The 16,716-nt window shown below is 45.9% G+C and overlaps 1 protein-coding gene across 1 annotated transcript in view; it reads right to left on the minus strand.

Moving 5' to 3' along the window:
• Positions 1 to 2,109: 2,109 nt before the first annotated feature.
• The window catches only part of LOC142558593 (transmembrane channel-like protein 1), a 93,870-nt gene continuing 79,263 nt past the window's right edge, over positions 2,110 to 16,716 (minus strand). The window contains exons 22-23 of the mRNA XM_075670779.1: positions 12,410 to 12,635; positions 2,110 to 2,347 (exon numbers count right to left, since the gene is read on the minus strand). Of these exons, the coding sequence (XP_075526894.1) occupies positions 2,308 to 2,347; positions 12,410 to 12,635 (266 nt within the window). The 3' untranslated portion in view covers positions 2,110 to 2,307. The remainder of the gene's footprint in view (positions 2,348 to 12,409; positions 12,636 to 16,716) is intronic.

Below are 16,716 nucleotides of genomic sequence, written 5' to 3' on the forward strand. Positions count from 1 at the left end.
AATAGATTAAAGGAGAGCTAAAAGTTTTTGCTCAGAGATAGATCAGCGACAGATAACAGTTCAACGGTTTCGCATTCACGGCGCACTGTAATAACGAACAGTCATCTGGCTCTTGAAACAATAATTACAGCAGCAGAATTCTTTGACACTCGAAATGCTGCAACACTTATGGGCCAAAGTGTCCGCAGTCACAATAGGGGATGTAGCCAAACTGTAAAGCAGCTCTGGAAAGCAACTCTACGGCAGGGTGACAATCACTCGCTTTGTTAAGTAATTTAGAACATATTTAAGTTTGCATTACGTGTAGAGGATTCCAGGTCACATTGAAATAGCAATGACGCAGAGGGCAATATGGTGGCTCCGTGCGTACATTAAATACAGAGACAATCATTGCGTTTTCTTCATCGCACGCCACAGAAGCTCCGCATGGACCAATGTGTCGATTACCAAAAGCCACGTGGTTCAATTAGCAGGCGAAATCGTCTCTTTTGAACAAGATATACGTTTTGCTATGTTTCTCACCAAACATCATGTAAGAAAGATAGTTCAGCACAATGTGTTGGCGGGCTAGTTGGTGCGAATCCATGAATACTTTGTGTAGCGCAAAACGACAGGCACAAGAAAGACGACAGGACAAGGAGGCACAAGAAAGACGACAGGACAAGGCGCTACTCTATACTCAGAGTTGAGAGTAGCGCCTTGTCCTGTCGTCTTTCTTGTGCCTGTCGTTTTGCGCTAAACAAAGTATTCATGGATCGTGTAAGAACGAGCTCTATGCACATTCTTACATCGTCTATGTCTCGATTTAGCCAACACGCCATCTAGAGCCCCGGACACCCCGAACGCTTCTGTAGTGCATGTATTCATCGAACGACCGAAGTTTTACCCCCATCAAGATACACTTCGTTTTGTCTTGCCGTCTTAGATAGGCGTCCTTTAACGGCAAGGAAAGTGCTACAACCTTGATCCTGCCCCTATACCTATATATAGAGAGGAGCTGTGAACGCCTTGCGTGATTTTCCTGTGGACTAGTGCTGCGCTATTCGGGGGATGAGTCTTTGGATGCCACTGTAACGCCGTGATGACTTTTCCATGTCTGTGGCTTTTTGTGCACAATTGTGCTGACATATTTTGCAACATTAGAGGCTAATAATACTTGCCACAGGGCATGCGCTGGCTCTACGGTACCCAGTATATGTACTGCAGCGAGAAAAATCTTTGCAGACCGAATTATGCAGCGAAAAAATAATTTTTCTTCTCAGCCTGAGCACGCCGCCTGAAAGCAAGTGATGCAGGCTACGTGAGCGAGTTCAAAGAAAGTAAGGCATTGAAGTAGTTTTACGTCGCCAGGACTGTGCTACAAGAAATTTCTTCTTTTTTTTTGCTGATGCCTTTGTCCCAAAACATTTGCTCGAGACTCTAGACATATACAGCTTTCTGTAACATGTTTAGTATCTATGCCGGTTTATTTTCTTTTCCAGCCATGCCGAAATGTTTATTATTCCTTTCTGCTTTATTGCTTCGCTTTAACTACAATTTTTAATAGCGGGCTCTTTAGTAGAGAAATTTGTCATTTTGTCGAAAAAACACGCACGAAACGCGATATCATGGCCAGATTGTGATCAAAGTGCGAAATCTACGGAAAACTTTCTGGTGTCTATTTAGGCCAATGTGACAGCATTATAGTCCCGAGTACGCCAATAAAGAGTATAGTTTACGTTTAAAAACTGCAAAATCAGCGTTGACACTTGAATTCGCACTTTCTGAACTGGGCGTTTCAACTGCGCATTGAACCCTCTTCCTGAAAAAAAGTGATCAGGCTGCGGAAGCAGCCTGCCTTCACGCTGTTATTTCTTTCTAACTGTTAATACTCAAATCTAAAGTCATTGTCCCAGCTGTCGAAAGCTGCCATTCAAACTTGCCAATCCCCATGACAGGCCTTCATTATCTGCGGTCGTTTCGCTAAAGCTAGCTCTGTTTGAAAAAATCACGAAAAGGCTGTTAAAATACATCCGCATTTTTCGAACGCCTATAGTGGCATCCGCTAGACAGTGAGAGCGAGCTCCAATGACTTACCCGCCTCCTCCCGTCGCACAACACCAACCAGCCTACATGCAGCAGTAAGTCGTTTTTTATTAGCGTATACACAATAGTTCAAAAGCAGTGTTGTTCTCTTGAAGGCATATGTATCGTCCGAAAAAATGGCTGGAAGTTACCAGGCAGATGAATAAAGACGTAAAATACAGTTATTACAAACACACATGTTGGCTTCACATGTATGGCTCGCGAGGAGCAGCCGGACTTGCGTCACAACGAATCTGTGTCCTCGCGTTCAAGGTGCGCCTTCCTGAAATCACAGCAAAAAAAAAAAACATTTTTGTTTCAGGCACTTTACTGACATGAAAGGTCAACTGCTACACCAGCCTTTGAAGCATATTCCATCCGCTAACATTCGTGCTTACAGCCCGCCGTTACTGTTTAAGCTTAGGTTGGTATCAACGAGATCGTGGCAAAATCTTGAGTGTTAACGCCAATATAACTCTCACGGGCTAGCCACGGGATAGCTTTAGGAGTATTAGAACAGGTACTCGAAATGTCCACAGGAGAGACGACACTTCCGCGTAATCGGGATGCTATTTTGACCGGTTAAATCGATTCGCACGCGCACGAGACCATCAGGGTGATTTATTCCACACAACGTGGATGAACGCAGCAGCTCATTCAAATGTTAGTAAACCCTCTCCACAAGCTGCGTTATTAGGTACAGAGTATCATATTGAAATAAACAAAAATGATTTTTTGCGATGCTGATACAAATGTGCGCGCACGACATTGGTCTTGTGGTAATCACGCTATAGTACAACGGTGACATGGTCAAATAAACTCTATCGGCATAAATAGTGTAACGTGGTGAGCAAACAGCAAGGAAGAGAAATGCTTCATTTTATGTTCATATTTAATACTAGAAATTTCGAAGGGTTTTAATTCTCACTGTGATGTTATTAAGCTATACACCTATATTTTCTCACCGCGTTTCTCGCTTTTTATGTGCATAATGCGAAGAGCTTCATTTTTGTCATATGAAGTTGCTTCTGCCATTAAAGGACAGAATTGCCCCGTAAGGTGACCGTCACCGCCCACGAAACACCGGCCTGGCTGTAGCGACGACGAAGTGCCCATCTTAGTAGAGTTAATCTGCCAGCACAATTTGTGAACCTAAGGAATGAGCAAGGATTGCAAACATCTCTCGTTACCGAAAGGGCCAAGATGCAGATGTCTGCGTGAAAGTTTTTAACTCGGGTTCATTCCAAAGTGTTAAATAATCACCTCCGCCTACGCTTGCGCCGTGCTACAGAAATTCGGAAGCACGATAAAAGAGAAGACCTGAGTATGATTACCAATGACGTCTGCTTTCTGGCGGATAACTAGGGAATGTGCGAATACAGGAAACTTCCGAATAACAAATCCAATAGTATTCTATTCGATTTAGTCTTCGAATCGGAGAGTCACTATTCCTAAATGCGAATATTTTTCGAGTACTTTCCGAATATTTCAGAACGTCAACTGCGCCCAAATAAACACGCAATTGAAGCAAAAGTACGGTACCTTATCACCCTGCGGGCATGGTGTGTATAGACCACGGTGTAAGAATACATTTAGGTGTTGACACTGCGCTCGGCGGCGCGAGCAGGACTTGTTCGCCGCTCCCTGCGCTTCTCTCGAACGCTGACAGATGGCGCTACGCACCCGGGGCCCCTAGTCGCCGAGCTTCGGCAGCCGTAATGCAGATGCCACGGGATCTTCCGGTGCCGCTGCGTGTACGCGTGCTTTGTGAAGTGCGGCAAGACAACGAAGGATTGAAACTGCTGTCGACACCAAATAATTTTGGGCTACTTCGTGTTTTTCTTGCTGAGACTGCATGAATGGGCGGAACAGCAGCGAGGACGCAGCCCTGTGCTGCTTCCGAGCTCGTTATCGAAATGCGTTCATAGCAAATTTTTTTTTCGTTCATCCGCACGACTGCTGTGAGCATAGTTAACTACACTGCCTCTTAAATATAAAAGGTCGGACTCAACGCGCCCACATTTGGCCTGAAGAGCCTACGCGTACATTCAAACATTGCTTGAGCAGTGTATTGCGCCAATGCTGCGAGATGACCGCCGCGTTGAGAACATGGTTAACTTCGGCCACCTGGAGTTCTTTAATTTGCACAGAAACCTCAAGGACGTTTCCGCATTTCGCCTGCATCAGAAATACTTACTCCGCAGCCACGAATAGAACCCGCGCTCTTGTGCTGTATTGCAGAACGCCACTGCCGCTATACACGCGAACGCCGGGACCAAAACAAAAATCCAAGTGTGCATTTGCGGCTTTTTAATAGCAAGTGCAGTCCACAATTAGGTACGCGAAACGCAAATAGTTACTGGAAATGCCACTGGCGTTGTTTCTGCCAATCTTATCCCTCAGGTCGGCACCGACGATGCTGAGTGGTTGTCTCTAGCACTAGGCCCGAGAACGTAGGTGTAATGCCGGCTGCGGTGGCCGCGAAACAACGCAAAAGGTGCCCGTGTGCTGTGTGATGTGAAGAATCCCATGTGGTCTAAGTTTGGAGCCCTCCATTGCGGCATCTATTAATGCCCATATGCCCCTTCGGGATATTAACAGCACAATTTGCTTTTTTTTTTGCTCAAATGCGGCCTGAATAGCCATTCTGTTGAACAAACAAATTTATTACTACAAGTAGCCTCTCTGAGAGATGTGATTTCCTGTAGTCACTAGGTTACGCACAAAACACAGTGAATCACAACCTACTGGGCTACTTTCGTGTAATCAAGAGCCAAGACCGTGACTGCAATTGTGATGATCACTGCATTCGTTTATTTGGACGATACACTGAGCGAATCATCCTCTATCATCTAGGATGAGCACAGCTTGGCCTGTTTCTTTTTTTCTTGACACTGCTTTGTCATGACTGCATTGGTGTGCTTACAATGCTGCCTCATACGCATGCTGACGTAATAGTGGAGGAGCTGTGCGAGTACTTCTTCCTTGTGATCAGCACATGGGAATGTCATCGTGTATGTATCTATCACTGCGTCTATGGTGTCCCAGTACACCGTGTGGCAGTCTGCATAGTCAACAAAAAACCGCTCCGTATGCTTTAGAAGGTCAAATATGTTGACGTTAGGGTGGGTAAGACCCCCTCTGGTCTTCACATTTGTTAGAGCTGCTTCAGCAAAAGAATTATTTTTTACGCTGAAGGCTGACAAGCAAGCCGCGCAGCTGGCAACTCTTCGCATCTTTCTGCACAAAAAACCGGTGACATAATAAAGTATGCAGTCTGTAATTTGCCCTCCGTCTGATTTGTGTTTCCGAACGATATCTTCACATTCCCAGTCTTCTACTGAAACTAGATCGTCTAGCTTTTCTTTAATTTGATTGATGAATCCAGGGCATGATGCCACTTTGTCGTCTGTTCTAATGAGGGCCCTGAAATATGACGCATCCAGCAATGGTTCCTCACCCTCGACGACTTTGCAATTGCCATACTTCGGAGGTTTAAGGATACTGTAGATCGACAGCGTCTGGTAAAGCTGCATAAAGGTGGGCATCGAAGGGTGATCATTCTGGCTTCCTGCCAACCGTATTTTGCCAAAGAACCGCTCGATAGGATCTTGGTTCATTTTGTTGGTTAGGACATATTTGAAGTTGTGGCAATCAAGCAACACCTCACAAAGATCCAAAGTGGACTTCAATGTGACTCGAAGTCCCTCGCAAGTGCTCTTTGTCAAGAACATGTCGTTTATAATGTTGCCACTTTCCAGTTCTCTTTCCCAGCTGTCCAGCCAGTCAATTCCATGCTTGAGAATTGCGAGGTCTCGGCTGTTCCTTGTGATCCCTTCTGCTGGAAATCGCCTGTTCAGTGCATCAAACAAATTGTTTAAAAACAACGTGAATTCTTGAGTTTTCTCGCTGCCTATGAGTTTGCGGATACCTTGTTCCCGATAAAACTGAATACCCGCCGCCATGGAGCGGCTAAAGACTTGGGTGGCTAACTTCACACGCATCTTCTCACAGTTACTCGGGTACATGTGAGAGTGCGTTATTTTCGGGCAGACTTTTAGGCCCCCCGCGTTGGCAACGTCTTCCTTGTAGACTTCAGCATAGTACTCCCACTTGATCCACTGTCCTTCGTTTTTCAAGTATCGCTGCTGCTTAAGTCTATTTCTCACACACTTAAACAAGTGTGGAGTGTCAGAAAACGCAAAAACTTTTCTTTCAGGGTCAACTGGGTGCGTGAACGAGTTGCAGCTCTCCTTGAGGCTTCCATTAACACCTAGAATGTTCCACATGCTCCTGTTTGTTGACGCGCCATCACAGACAAACCCATGAATCTTTGCACCGGCTTCTTCGAGCATCACAATAGCTTGGAGAAGCAACTGAGCGAGAATGGAGCCTTTGGTTGCATTTTTTGCTGCGAACACCCCTATAGGTTGAGCGTAGCTATCGCCAAAAGGACAGAACATGAAAACGAGGGCGTGATCAGCGAGCTCATCAGCGTTTCCAGCGTCTGTTGCCAGCCCTACATATGTCATCGTGCGAGAATTGACACGTTTACTTTTTCTAACCTGCATTTCATCGAACATGATAATCCCATGTCGCTTGAAGTCGTCCATTTTTTCTATTTTCCTTTTCAGAGCAGAAAAGAACTTGCTGTCAAATCCCGACTTAAATCCCACCATAGAGACATACCGGCGTATTGTTCGGACTGACGGCAATGCGAGCACTTCGTTTTCCATCAGGAACCTGTAGGCTGCTGGTGACCTGATATGAAGGAGCAAGCAAAGCAGGATCCAGCTGTCCGAGTATCGTCGTCCCTTCTTAGAACCAGTCTTGCCAGCAGCCACACATTCCTTTAACACAAGCTGCTGTGCCTCAGTAAGGTTCGCATCACGAGAAATGCGGTCAAGTGTTTCATCACTTAATTGTTTAAGCTTGGCTTTGCATTTGCTCAGTTCCGCCTCAAGCTTTTTTTTTCCTTTTAGAAGTCGCACTTTGGACCTGTAGCAGGAAATTCTTGCCTTCCGCAAAAGGTCAATGCGGGCTTTTTTGGAAGGGCTGCTTAAAAGACGAATGTGCTTCATTTCTCCTCTCTTCTTCATACGGGAGTAATGTATCCGGAGTGTGTCTTTCAATCTTTCGCAACGGTCGCAACTTGCTTGTTCAGAAAATAACATGCAGTTTCTGTGCCGCCACACGCCACATGCGTCGATATATGCACACTCGGGTTCGATGTTGTGGTACATCTCGCCACCGGGGCCACCAGCGCATACGTGCAGGTTGTGAAACTTGTGAATCACACTCTCCAAGTCGCTTAGGCCGCATGGAACAACATCGCCGCTTATGGCGTTGACAGTTATAGGGTGACCATAAATGAAGGCACGCAGTGACAGCATTCCGCTGGATGAAACTGTAGCATCTAATGACTTCCTCAGGAAAGGTGCCTGGTCGCGCTTCTTCGCCAAAGCCACTTCCGTGAAGACTACAGCCTCCACACCAAAGCTATCAACAACTTGTGTTGCCCACGAGGTTCCTGAAAGTTGAATGCTGGATACATAACTCGAGAGACATGAAAATGTGAGCGGTTCCTTTTCATCTTGGCCGCTGACAGACACTCCCTCGTGACTTTCCTCGACTAATCCGAGGCTGCTGCATGCTGCCAATGGTGCTTCAGTCTGGACGTGACACAATCCATCTGGACCATCCTGATGTGGACTCGTGCGGTTGTCCTGACGAAAAATGAGAGAAATTATATCAGTGGAAATGGATTTAAGGTATTGTTATAAAACATATGCTACTATCAAAAGCAGCCAAACCCAAAAAGCTACAGGCAAAAGTTTCGCGGACTGCTTCATAAGCTAAGGGCTTAATCATGCTGTATGTTAACAACAGCTAAATTATTTAATGTCCTGGGCTGGGCAGTTACTATTAACCTGTATTGCAAGCAACTGTATCTCGTTATCCAGGGGCACCTATAGGTATCTATGGCATGCCGGGAGGACCGATACGGTTAGCAGAAAGTTATGTACAGGGAACACTAAGCACCTAGAATATTAAGTACCCGGAGCAGTGCAGAAGAGAACAAACCTTAACGTCATGAACGCCAAGGAAGACGGAGGTGGCACTTGAGGAGGTGCCTCCAAGTTCCATGGTGGGAGAAGGGCACGTTCCTTGATCACTCCACTCACATGTCTGCAGTTTCTTCTGAGGGCTCGATGATGGATCGGTGCCTTTTTGTTTTTCACAGACCGTCCAAACGGGCAGTGCGACAGCGGCGGGAGCGGGCCGCTTGCTTGACTGATCGCCACACGTGGCCGTAGACTGTCGTTTTCTAGGAGGCTTTCTTGACCTTGTCGGTTTTGTCAGATATTTCGGACACCCGGGAAAAATACTGGGCACAGCATTCGCCGACAGCACCGGGATCTTCTTCGGTACATTTAAAAGTACCTTGCCATTGAACTCGGCATAGTACGATTTTGATATTATATGCTCGGGAAAGTGCTTCGCGCAGACGTGGTCGCTCGGTTGCAATATCCTATCTGCTCTGGGAATTGCCCGGCGCCAAAGTTCTAAGCGAGCAGGCTCCGACGGAGCTTTAAAAAGTGAAACTTGATCCGGACAACTCCGGTAGCCCGAACTGCAGTTGGGTACGAAGCACTTCTTACCCATAATTGCGTCTAGCAGACTTCTGGACCCGGCTGAAGTTGACAGGTGTGTCACAGCAACAAACAACAGATCACAGACACAATGCACATAGGCCGCGACGACCGTCCATGGCGTCGGCCCGCGCCACCACGTGCGTTTCCACAACTGTCAATCCGGCTTGTGCCAAACCGCGACACAAAAAGCTAGTTCTCGCAAAATTTGCTCGTCCACGATGGAAGCTGACGACGTGGAAGCTGAGATCGTGGTGTTCACAGCTTGTGATGCACTCTCTCAGCCCAAAACATCGACCAACGCAGCCTAAAAGGGCACCTAAAGCAGGGCACGCCGGAGAAGGGAATACACGGCTCTGGGCACGCCGCTTGCCGCACCGAAAGCGAAGGGCCTCTGCTCCGCAGCGCCCCCGCGCCGCTGCGGTCGGCGCATGTACTAGAGGGCGAACACAATCTGTGCGCGCTCTCCGCCGCGGCGGGCGGCCAGTGTCAACACCTAAATATATTATTCTTACACCGTGGTATAGACATAAAACATGAGAACCTGCGTAGTGGAGAAGGCTAGGTCACTTAGGTAGCCAATACCTTACAGGCTGTACAGCGATCATTCGCACTCTCTGAATAGTGTGAATTGTGCTTTCAATTAACAAAGCTTCGTTCGATATTCGATTCGATATTCGATTCGATTCGCTTCTGGCACTATTTGATTCATATTTTATTGAATCTCAAAAATCCCTATCCGCACACCCCTACCGATAACGCACCCGCGGATTCAAACTGCAGCACCACTCATATAGCCCACTGATAGCTCAACGAAATTTTGAGCCGTGCCCCCCTCATCACCTCGGCATTGAACCGGTGAAGTTTTTTCCACTTTGCTGAGATGTAAAATCCACTTCACAGGCGGCTATTAGACAGCCCATTGACGTTACTCTGGAAGCGAAACACCTTTGTATTGCGGAAGGTCAAGAAACTCGAAGAAACGTCTTGCACTGCTGGCTGACTAGTTGGAGAATGTTCAAGTTTACCGTAGCCGATACAACTTTCTTTGCAATGCCGTAACTTTCCGAACGTCATCGAACTTACTATTCGATACAACGCACATCGCGCACTAGTATTAGATTTCATGTTTACCAAAAAAAATTACCGACGATTACGTTACTTCCTAATGCGAAATTTGAGCGCAGCAAATAAGCTGTTTCACCTTTTCGATAGATTGAGGCAAAGAAATCGAGCAACACATGTATGCGCTATCACAGAATTTTTTTTTATATTTCCCGTACTCCTGGATCATCTCGACGGCGGCGACGGTAAGCTTCTGCTTCGGCGGCACGCACCTCTGGATTCTGACGGCGACGGCGCTGGGCCTCTGCTCTGGCAGCTCGTTTAGCAGCAGCAGCAGCAGCAGCAGCAGACGGAGGACTTCCATCGGTCGTCTCGCTCATGGCTCAGAAAGAACTGGCAGATAATTTCGCAGTGGCGAACGGCAGCGGCAATTTCGGCTCGGGCGGTGCACATATACAGATCCGCCGCCACCGATCTGGCTCTCTGATTGCCACCGCACAGGGCGAACGGCAGCGGCAATTTCGGCTCGGGCGGTGCACATATACAGATCCGCCGCCACCGATCTGGCTCTCTGATTGCCACCGCACAGGGGTTGCATTGGAGGAGGAGCGAAGAAAGGAATTAAGTTCGAGCCGGCGCTTTGACAACCGGAGACTCGCAGGAAGAGGGGGGAGGGGGGCGGCGTGTACACCCAGCGGCAAACGATGGGGGCAGAAGCGCGCGCAGCAAGCGGACAACACGATAAAGGGAGGAGGGAAGAGATAGCAGCGATTGACTGATGCCGCTGACGCCGATAGTGAGTCAACCCCAGCTGCGGAGTTGGTTTCACGGACAACGCCGCCTATGCCGACACATACAATATGATACCCTCGCTTCCGCAGCGCTAAGAACCAGGTCTAGCCGTGGGAAGGTGGTCACGTATTCGTCGACGTGCCGGGGCCTACGTGAAATAACCGGCGCGTCGGCAACTGAAGAGCACCCTATCCGCCACACAAGAACAGGGGGGGGGGGACCCTTTCCTCCTCTTTCTGCATGGCGGCGACGGTGTTCTATGCAGTCACGTTATCTTGACTCTCTAGCGGCGTCAGCGGCATCCAGCGGTATCAGTCGGTCGCTGCTAGCGCTGGGGGGATGAAAGGGGGGCGGAGCTGGTTACGAGGCCGACGACAACGCCGACGACGACGCGAAACCCAGGAACGGACGCCAAAGAGCTGCGCTCTAAAACATCATCACCGATTAAATCATTACCGAAGGAAATAGAAATATCTTGTCTCAGTACATGAACAGATGTGAGCCTCCTAGCTTGAAGCAAGTTTTAACGGGAAAAGTAAGAACGCGCAATACATATAGGCACCGGTTAAGGCTGACGCAAACTCGCGGCTGTCAGGCTGTCGACGCTCGCATGAGGGTGTGTGTGCGTCATGTGAGTGCATCAGAAGTATACTTACCAGTCGTTCCAGATTTCAATAAGGTGTAGACAAGGTTCAGGGTGGGATGACCACCACGTAGTGGGTGCACATATTGCACCCGTCATTTAAAGGGTGCAAAATCGAATTCGCCATATATCAGATCGCGTTGTTTTTAATTCTCTTCTTGCCGACAACGTCAGAGGTGAGAAATATTCGCTCGTATGCGAGAAAATACTCTAGTTATAGACGGCTTCTGTCCTGCTGCCTTGTGTGGGGCCAAAATGATTGGCTAGCGGCGGCCGGATGGAGTGCATTCTGCTGGCTGCCAGCTGCGGTGGGGCGAGTCTAATTTAAATAAATATATTACGTTGAAAAAAAGACATGCAACGTTGCATCTTAATTTAATAACGCCTAGCCTTCCTTTCAATGATGGGCCCGCTGCCGTCATTAGTACTAAGAAAATTCCGCATTGTGGTAAAGCTCCCTTTCAAATTTCGAAAATATTTTACTTCTGTCCCGTTATAATTTTTTGCTTCACTTTTTCAACCACTCTTGTCGAAATTTGTGTCCAATATGACTAGATGGAAGGCTTTGGTACCGAACTCTTCGTATTAAGTTGTTTGTTAGTAACAACCATACGGAGATCACAGACAATGAAGCCAAGGAAAGCACAGGGGAAGTTCACTGTGTTGGGTTTTTCTTTTCTTGTTCTTTTTTAACTGAGATGTATTAATAATAAAAAAAGGAAAATTACAGTGGACTACCGTACAACTTGCTACCTTTGCGAGTCGAACTCACAACCTCCGCATGACTTTTGCGGTGCTCAACCAACTGAGTTACGGTGGCGGCTGCCACCCGGTCTCGGGTATTTGTGCATGTATGCTAGGCGTAGCCGTGGCAGCGTTAGCGTTACTCATGGCCATGACGGAGGATGTGGAACAGACCAAATCGAAACTATGCCCACTGCGCGTCGGCCAGAAGCAGAGCCTGCCGACTGCGCAACGGATTCGAAGCGGAATTTCATTTTGTGAGAAAAAAAAGTGCGAAACAGAACAACGTCAATATACCGGCGGGCTCCCTTCGCGAATTCTCGTGGGGTGCTTCCAAAGCTTGCGGAGGCCATTGTTCCAGCGGTTGCGTGAAACAAGTGTGCGCTCCGAGAGCGGTGGCTAAAACTTACGCGGAAGCACATTTGGCTATCACTCAAAGAAGTCCTACCGCTCCTCGTGGTCTGTGTGCAGGGGCGTCGGGGGACAGACGTTCACCCGCGGCACATGCGGCTCAGCGTACTGCCGGCTCAGCTCCCGAACGAGTGCGGGCCGGGGCACCACTGGATACGGCAGAGCGACGTCCAGCAGAGGCAGCGTCTCACGAGGGCACCGGTCATCCAAGTCGGCGCCTTCAGCGACGCTGCGACCTCCCTCACCTTCTTCGTCCTTCTCTCCTGCATGGACCACGATGATGATGATCTCGCTGCGCCACCGTTTTGGCTAAGGTTTTCGTAAACAGAAATAGACGATACTTTTGCACTATGCTTCAGCCGTCCTACCCAGCATATGGGGCACTATAACGTGAAACTAATCCAAACTTTTCTATTCCAATTTTGCAATCAGCCCTCCGCGATTGGTCAAAAGTTTCTTTGACCCTCGCCCACTTCGCCTGTCTGTCACGCGACGTCAGGAGAACCGCGACAGCTCCACATTTGATACGACGTGTACACACTGATTACGCATGATTGGACCAAACAAAAGAAAACAATTCTTTCTGATTTGGCGTCTTTTCGCCATTAGCCCTCTGCTATTGGTCAACAGTTCTCGGGCTGCACCCACTTCACCTATCACGCGAAGTCACAAAACCTGAAAACTCATTGCGTCTAAGTGACGTGAACGCGTTAAAAATGCACTAATATGGCCAACAAAACTGAATTTATTTCTGAATAGGCGGAAACTGCCCCGTTCCGAAAGGAATAGAGGATGGCTGCCCGCCAATCACTCAGGCACGTGCTACTCGCACTTGCCGGAGAGCATGGGTTTATTCTGCGTATAATAAAGCTTTTTGCGTGGCCATGTAGGTTTATCGAGGCCTTTCGGCACGTGTGCGACGTCGTTCTGCCAACTCTTCTTTGCTGAGGATCCTTCATTCCTTACAAAAATAAGAGATAAGAGCATTATTTTTGTGAAAATTGAAACAGGCTTTCTGTTATATCAGCGTTTCGTCGCGCGTTGTGTTTTGTTTAGTTTTGTTATGTTGTATGCATGTCTTTTACGGTATTTCTGCATTCAAGCGTGCACAATACATTTTGCAAGAAATACGACATATGTGAAAGTCGTCGTATTACTGTCACACATGTGCTGGCGGAGAGTCCAACGGGATACAAGTCTCGAGTGTGGAACGATTGTTTGTGATCACATTTCAATGCTTCCTTACTTTCCGCACTATCGATGTTATGGTAAAGATTATGAGTGCTGTACCGTTTTCATCGTCGATGGGTGGGCGAAATGCTCGTCAAACTGCGATTATGCATATTTTTTTGCCGGTCACCTTTATCCGCTGTAAATTTTTAGGTGAAAACAAAGTTATTTATGATTGATTGATTGATTGATTGATTGATTGATTGATTGATTGATTGATTGATTGATTGACTGATTGATTGATTGATTGATTGATTGATTGATTGATTGATTGATTGATTGATTGATTGATTGGCACGCGAAAGAGGACGGATGTCAAATACAACACGCGAAGATTATCGGTGAGTGATACATACTGCAGTCCAGTATTTCATTTTTGTGGCTGCTGCCACAAGCTGGTTCTCTTTCCGGCTCTTGTAGTGTGTCATTAACGACATGCAAGATAATGTGTATTTTCGCAGACTGATGTGTCCTCCGAACGTTGCACGAAAAAGAACAACATTTATTTCTTTGTTTTCTATATGCAGTGCCCTGTGAATGTATTTAAAATAAACGCTGATATCAAATGAGAGCATAACTACTGATTTTCCCTGTAATTGCGCGAAACAAGTAAATAAATATTGAAGAGACAACTTGTGCGACACTTCTGGCGTTTGCTTGAGACTGGCTACTTAATAAATTTCATTAGATCACATTTTGTTTATGAAAAATGTAAGATCGAATTATTCTAGATTAGTTCCCACACAATTGAAATTCCTTAAGTGCGTCGAACAGTTACGATAAAACAAATTGAAGCTAAAAATGATTGCTTATCAAGGAAAAATTTAGGTACCGAAGGGTGCCATTATGATTAACTGCTCGGCGCAAAGAAATATTCAACTGAAATAGGCCTGTGGCCGCTTCGCCAAAGAACATGCGTCAGCGCGCCCGGAAACCGTAATCGGAAGTGAAACCAAACGTAGCCTCCCCCACGCGGCTTTCGTAAATGCGATATCACGACTGCTGCGCATGCGCACACTATTCACACCGAACACCAAAGGCCCTATTAGCATTAGTATAAGCATTCCACGTCTTTTCTAGCTCTATGAGAGTGCCTACAAATACAGGCAAAGTGCCTCGAGCGGCCAGTCGCGCGGCAATTTTGCGTGCATTTGCGGCCTTCTTCAACGCTCGGAAAAAACACTTTTATGTAGCACGTATCGAGCAACAGAAAGCTGTATCCGGAGTTTTTCATGTGCTGTACAATTCTCTCATCGACACTTTTCATCTGATTATAATATTTGAGGAATCGACTAATTATTTAGGACTAATTATCTAATTAGGCGAAATGAAAAAAAAATGATGTGATTATCTCCAAGCGACGGCAAACAAAGCTGGACTCTGTCCAGCTACGTGGCATTGTATATATTTTTACTGTTTGTCTCAAGTTACGTGCAACACCCTGCATAAAGGTGGACAGAGAGCCAATGGAATTTAAGAACCTAACTTATACATTTTCCGCAACTGGATCAGTGCACACTGTAGAAGGTCTATGGCCGCTTCATATATTTATAAATTAGTGTAGGCATTATGCAGCACAATGTATCGTTGGAATAATTTATTTTCGGGATTATCACTTTCCACTTTTGTTTGTATCCTGTATTTAGCGATGCAATGTTCTACTGCGGATGATAAATATCACGCAGAAGATGTCAATTTTCTTTCACTTTGCGTCCTGTCGCATCAGATAATTTAAATGTGTAGAGGTTATGGACAGGTACAATTTCAGCCTGTTCAAAAAACTCACCCGTGTGGGCATCATACTGAAAGTTAAAAAGCATTCTGATATATTACTTTTGCATCGGGCGTAGTTTTTGCAAGTTCATAAACGTTATGGAGCCCCATACCAGAAAAGGATAAGAAAGGAGTGAATAAAAAAGGGACTTATAAAATAAAAACTTTACTTGAAATGGCAACACTATTTTACATCTGTATGTCATACCAAGAATGCGTGATAACTGATTCAGCACACTGTCTATAGGTTCGTGCCAAAGCATATTGTATGAGAACGCAATTCCCAGAATGTGTATATGATTCACCAGCTCTATTTCAGTAGTGCCGTACGTGAAATGCAAATTATCATTCACTTGCAAATTTGTTGCTATAAATAATACCGTCCTTCGTTTTACTTGGGTTTATGCTTAAATTATTAAAACATCACCAGTGTTTTAGTTTCGCAAGAAACTGGTTCATTCTTTCCTGGAATGTTGTACTGTCTGAAGCCGAAACAAATATGCTGACGTTATCGGCATATAGAATGTATGGAGAATCGGGATAAACATGAATTAGATTATTTATGTAGGCTATAAAAAGAAGAGGCCGGAGGATGCTTCCCTCTGGAACGCATTAGAAGTATACTTCAAGTCCGAGCGCTTTCTGTAGACCTCGACTAAGGGTTAGTAATGTTTTGGATAACATTCCATTAGGTCTAGTAGATGAGCACGAATTCCATATCATTGTAATTGAAACAATGCAGAATGCTAAATATTATCGAAAGCTTTGCTAAAGTCTACACACATAACACTACAGAATCAAAGAACATGGAAGACGGATTTGGATCAAGAAGAAATTGAATAAACTCACTAAACATCACGTCATCTGTACCATTCACCAAGCAGTCGTTAAATGTATTTACAAGTGCTACTCCTGATATTTTGCTCCCGTTGATTGTAAGATTTCCCACACTTTGCCGTGATACATTTCGGTTTAGAAATAAATTCAGTTTGTTACACAGGACGTCAATCTTATTTGCGGTGGCTTCTATATTCATGTGAATATAGTGCAATCTACGTTTTTTTTTAATTTTCTTATTTAGTTGATTTCTGTACATCGTGTAATCTTTCAGAATATGTGCTTATCCTGAACGTCTAATGGAGCTAATTGTTCTATCTAATTTTACTTAGCAGATCAGGGGTCCTCCATGGCTTACGGGTTTTTTTACTCAAGTAGACTTGTTTTTCTGGGAACTGATAATTCATGGGCATTTGCTCTCAGCGCAAAAGGCATGTAGAAACGTCGTTAATAATTACGAGCATTTGCCAGTATCAAGTTACGACCATTCATTATTTGCCATAC

Source organism: Dermacentor variabilis, chromosome 1 (assembly GCF_050947875.1).
Source record: "Dermacentor variabilis isolate Ectoservices chromosome 1, ASM5094787v1, whole genome shotgun sequence".
NCBI classification, from domain to species: Eukaryota; Metazoa; Arthropoda; class Arachnida; order Ixodida; family Ixodidae; genus Dermacentor; species Dermacentor variabilis.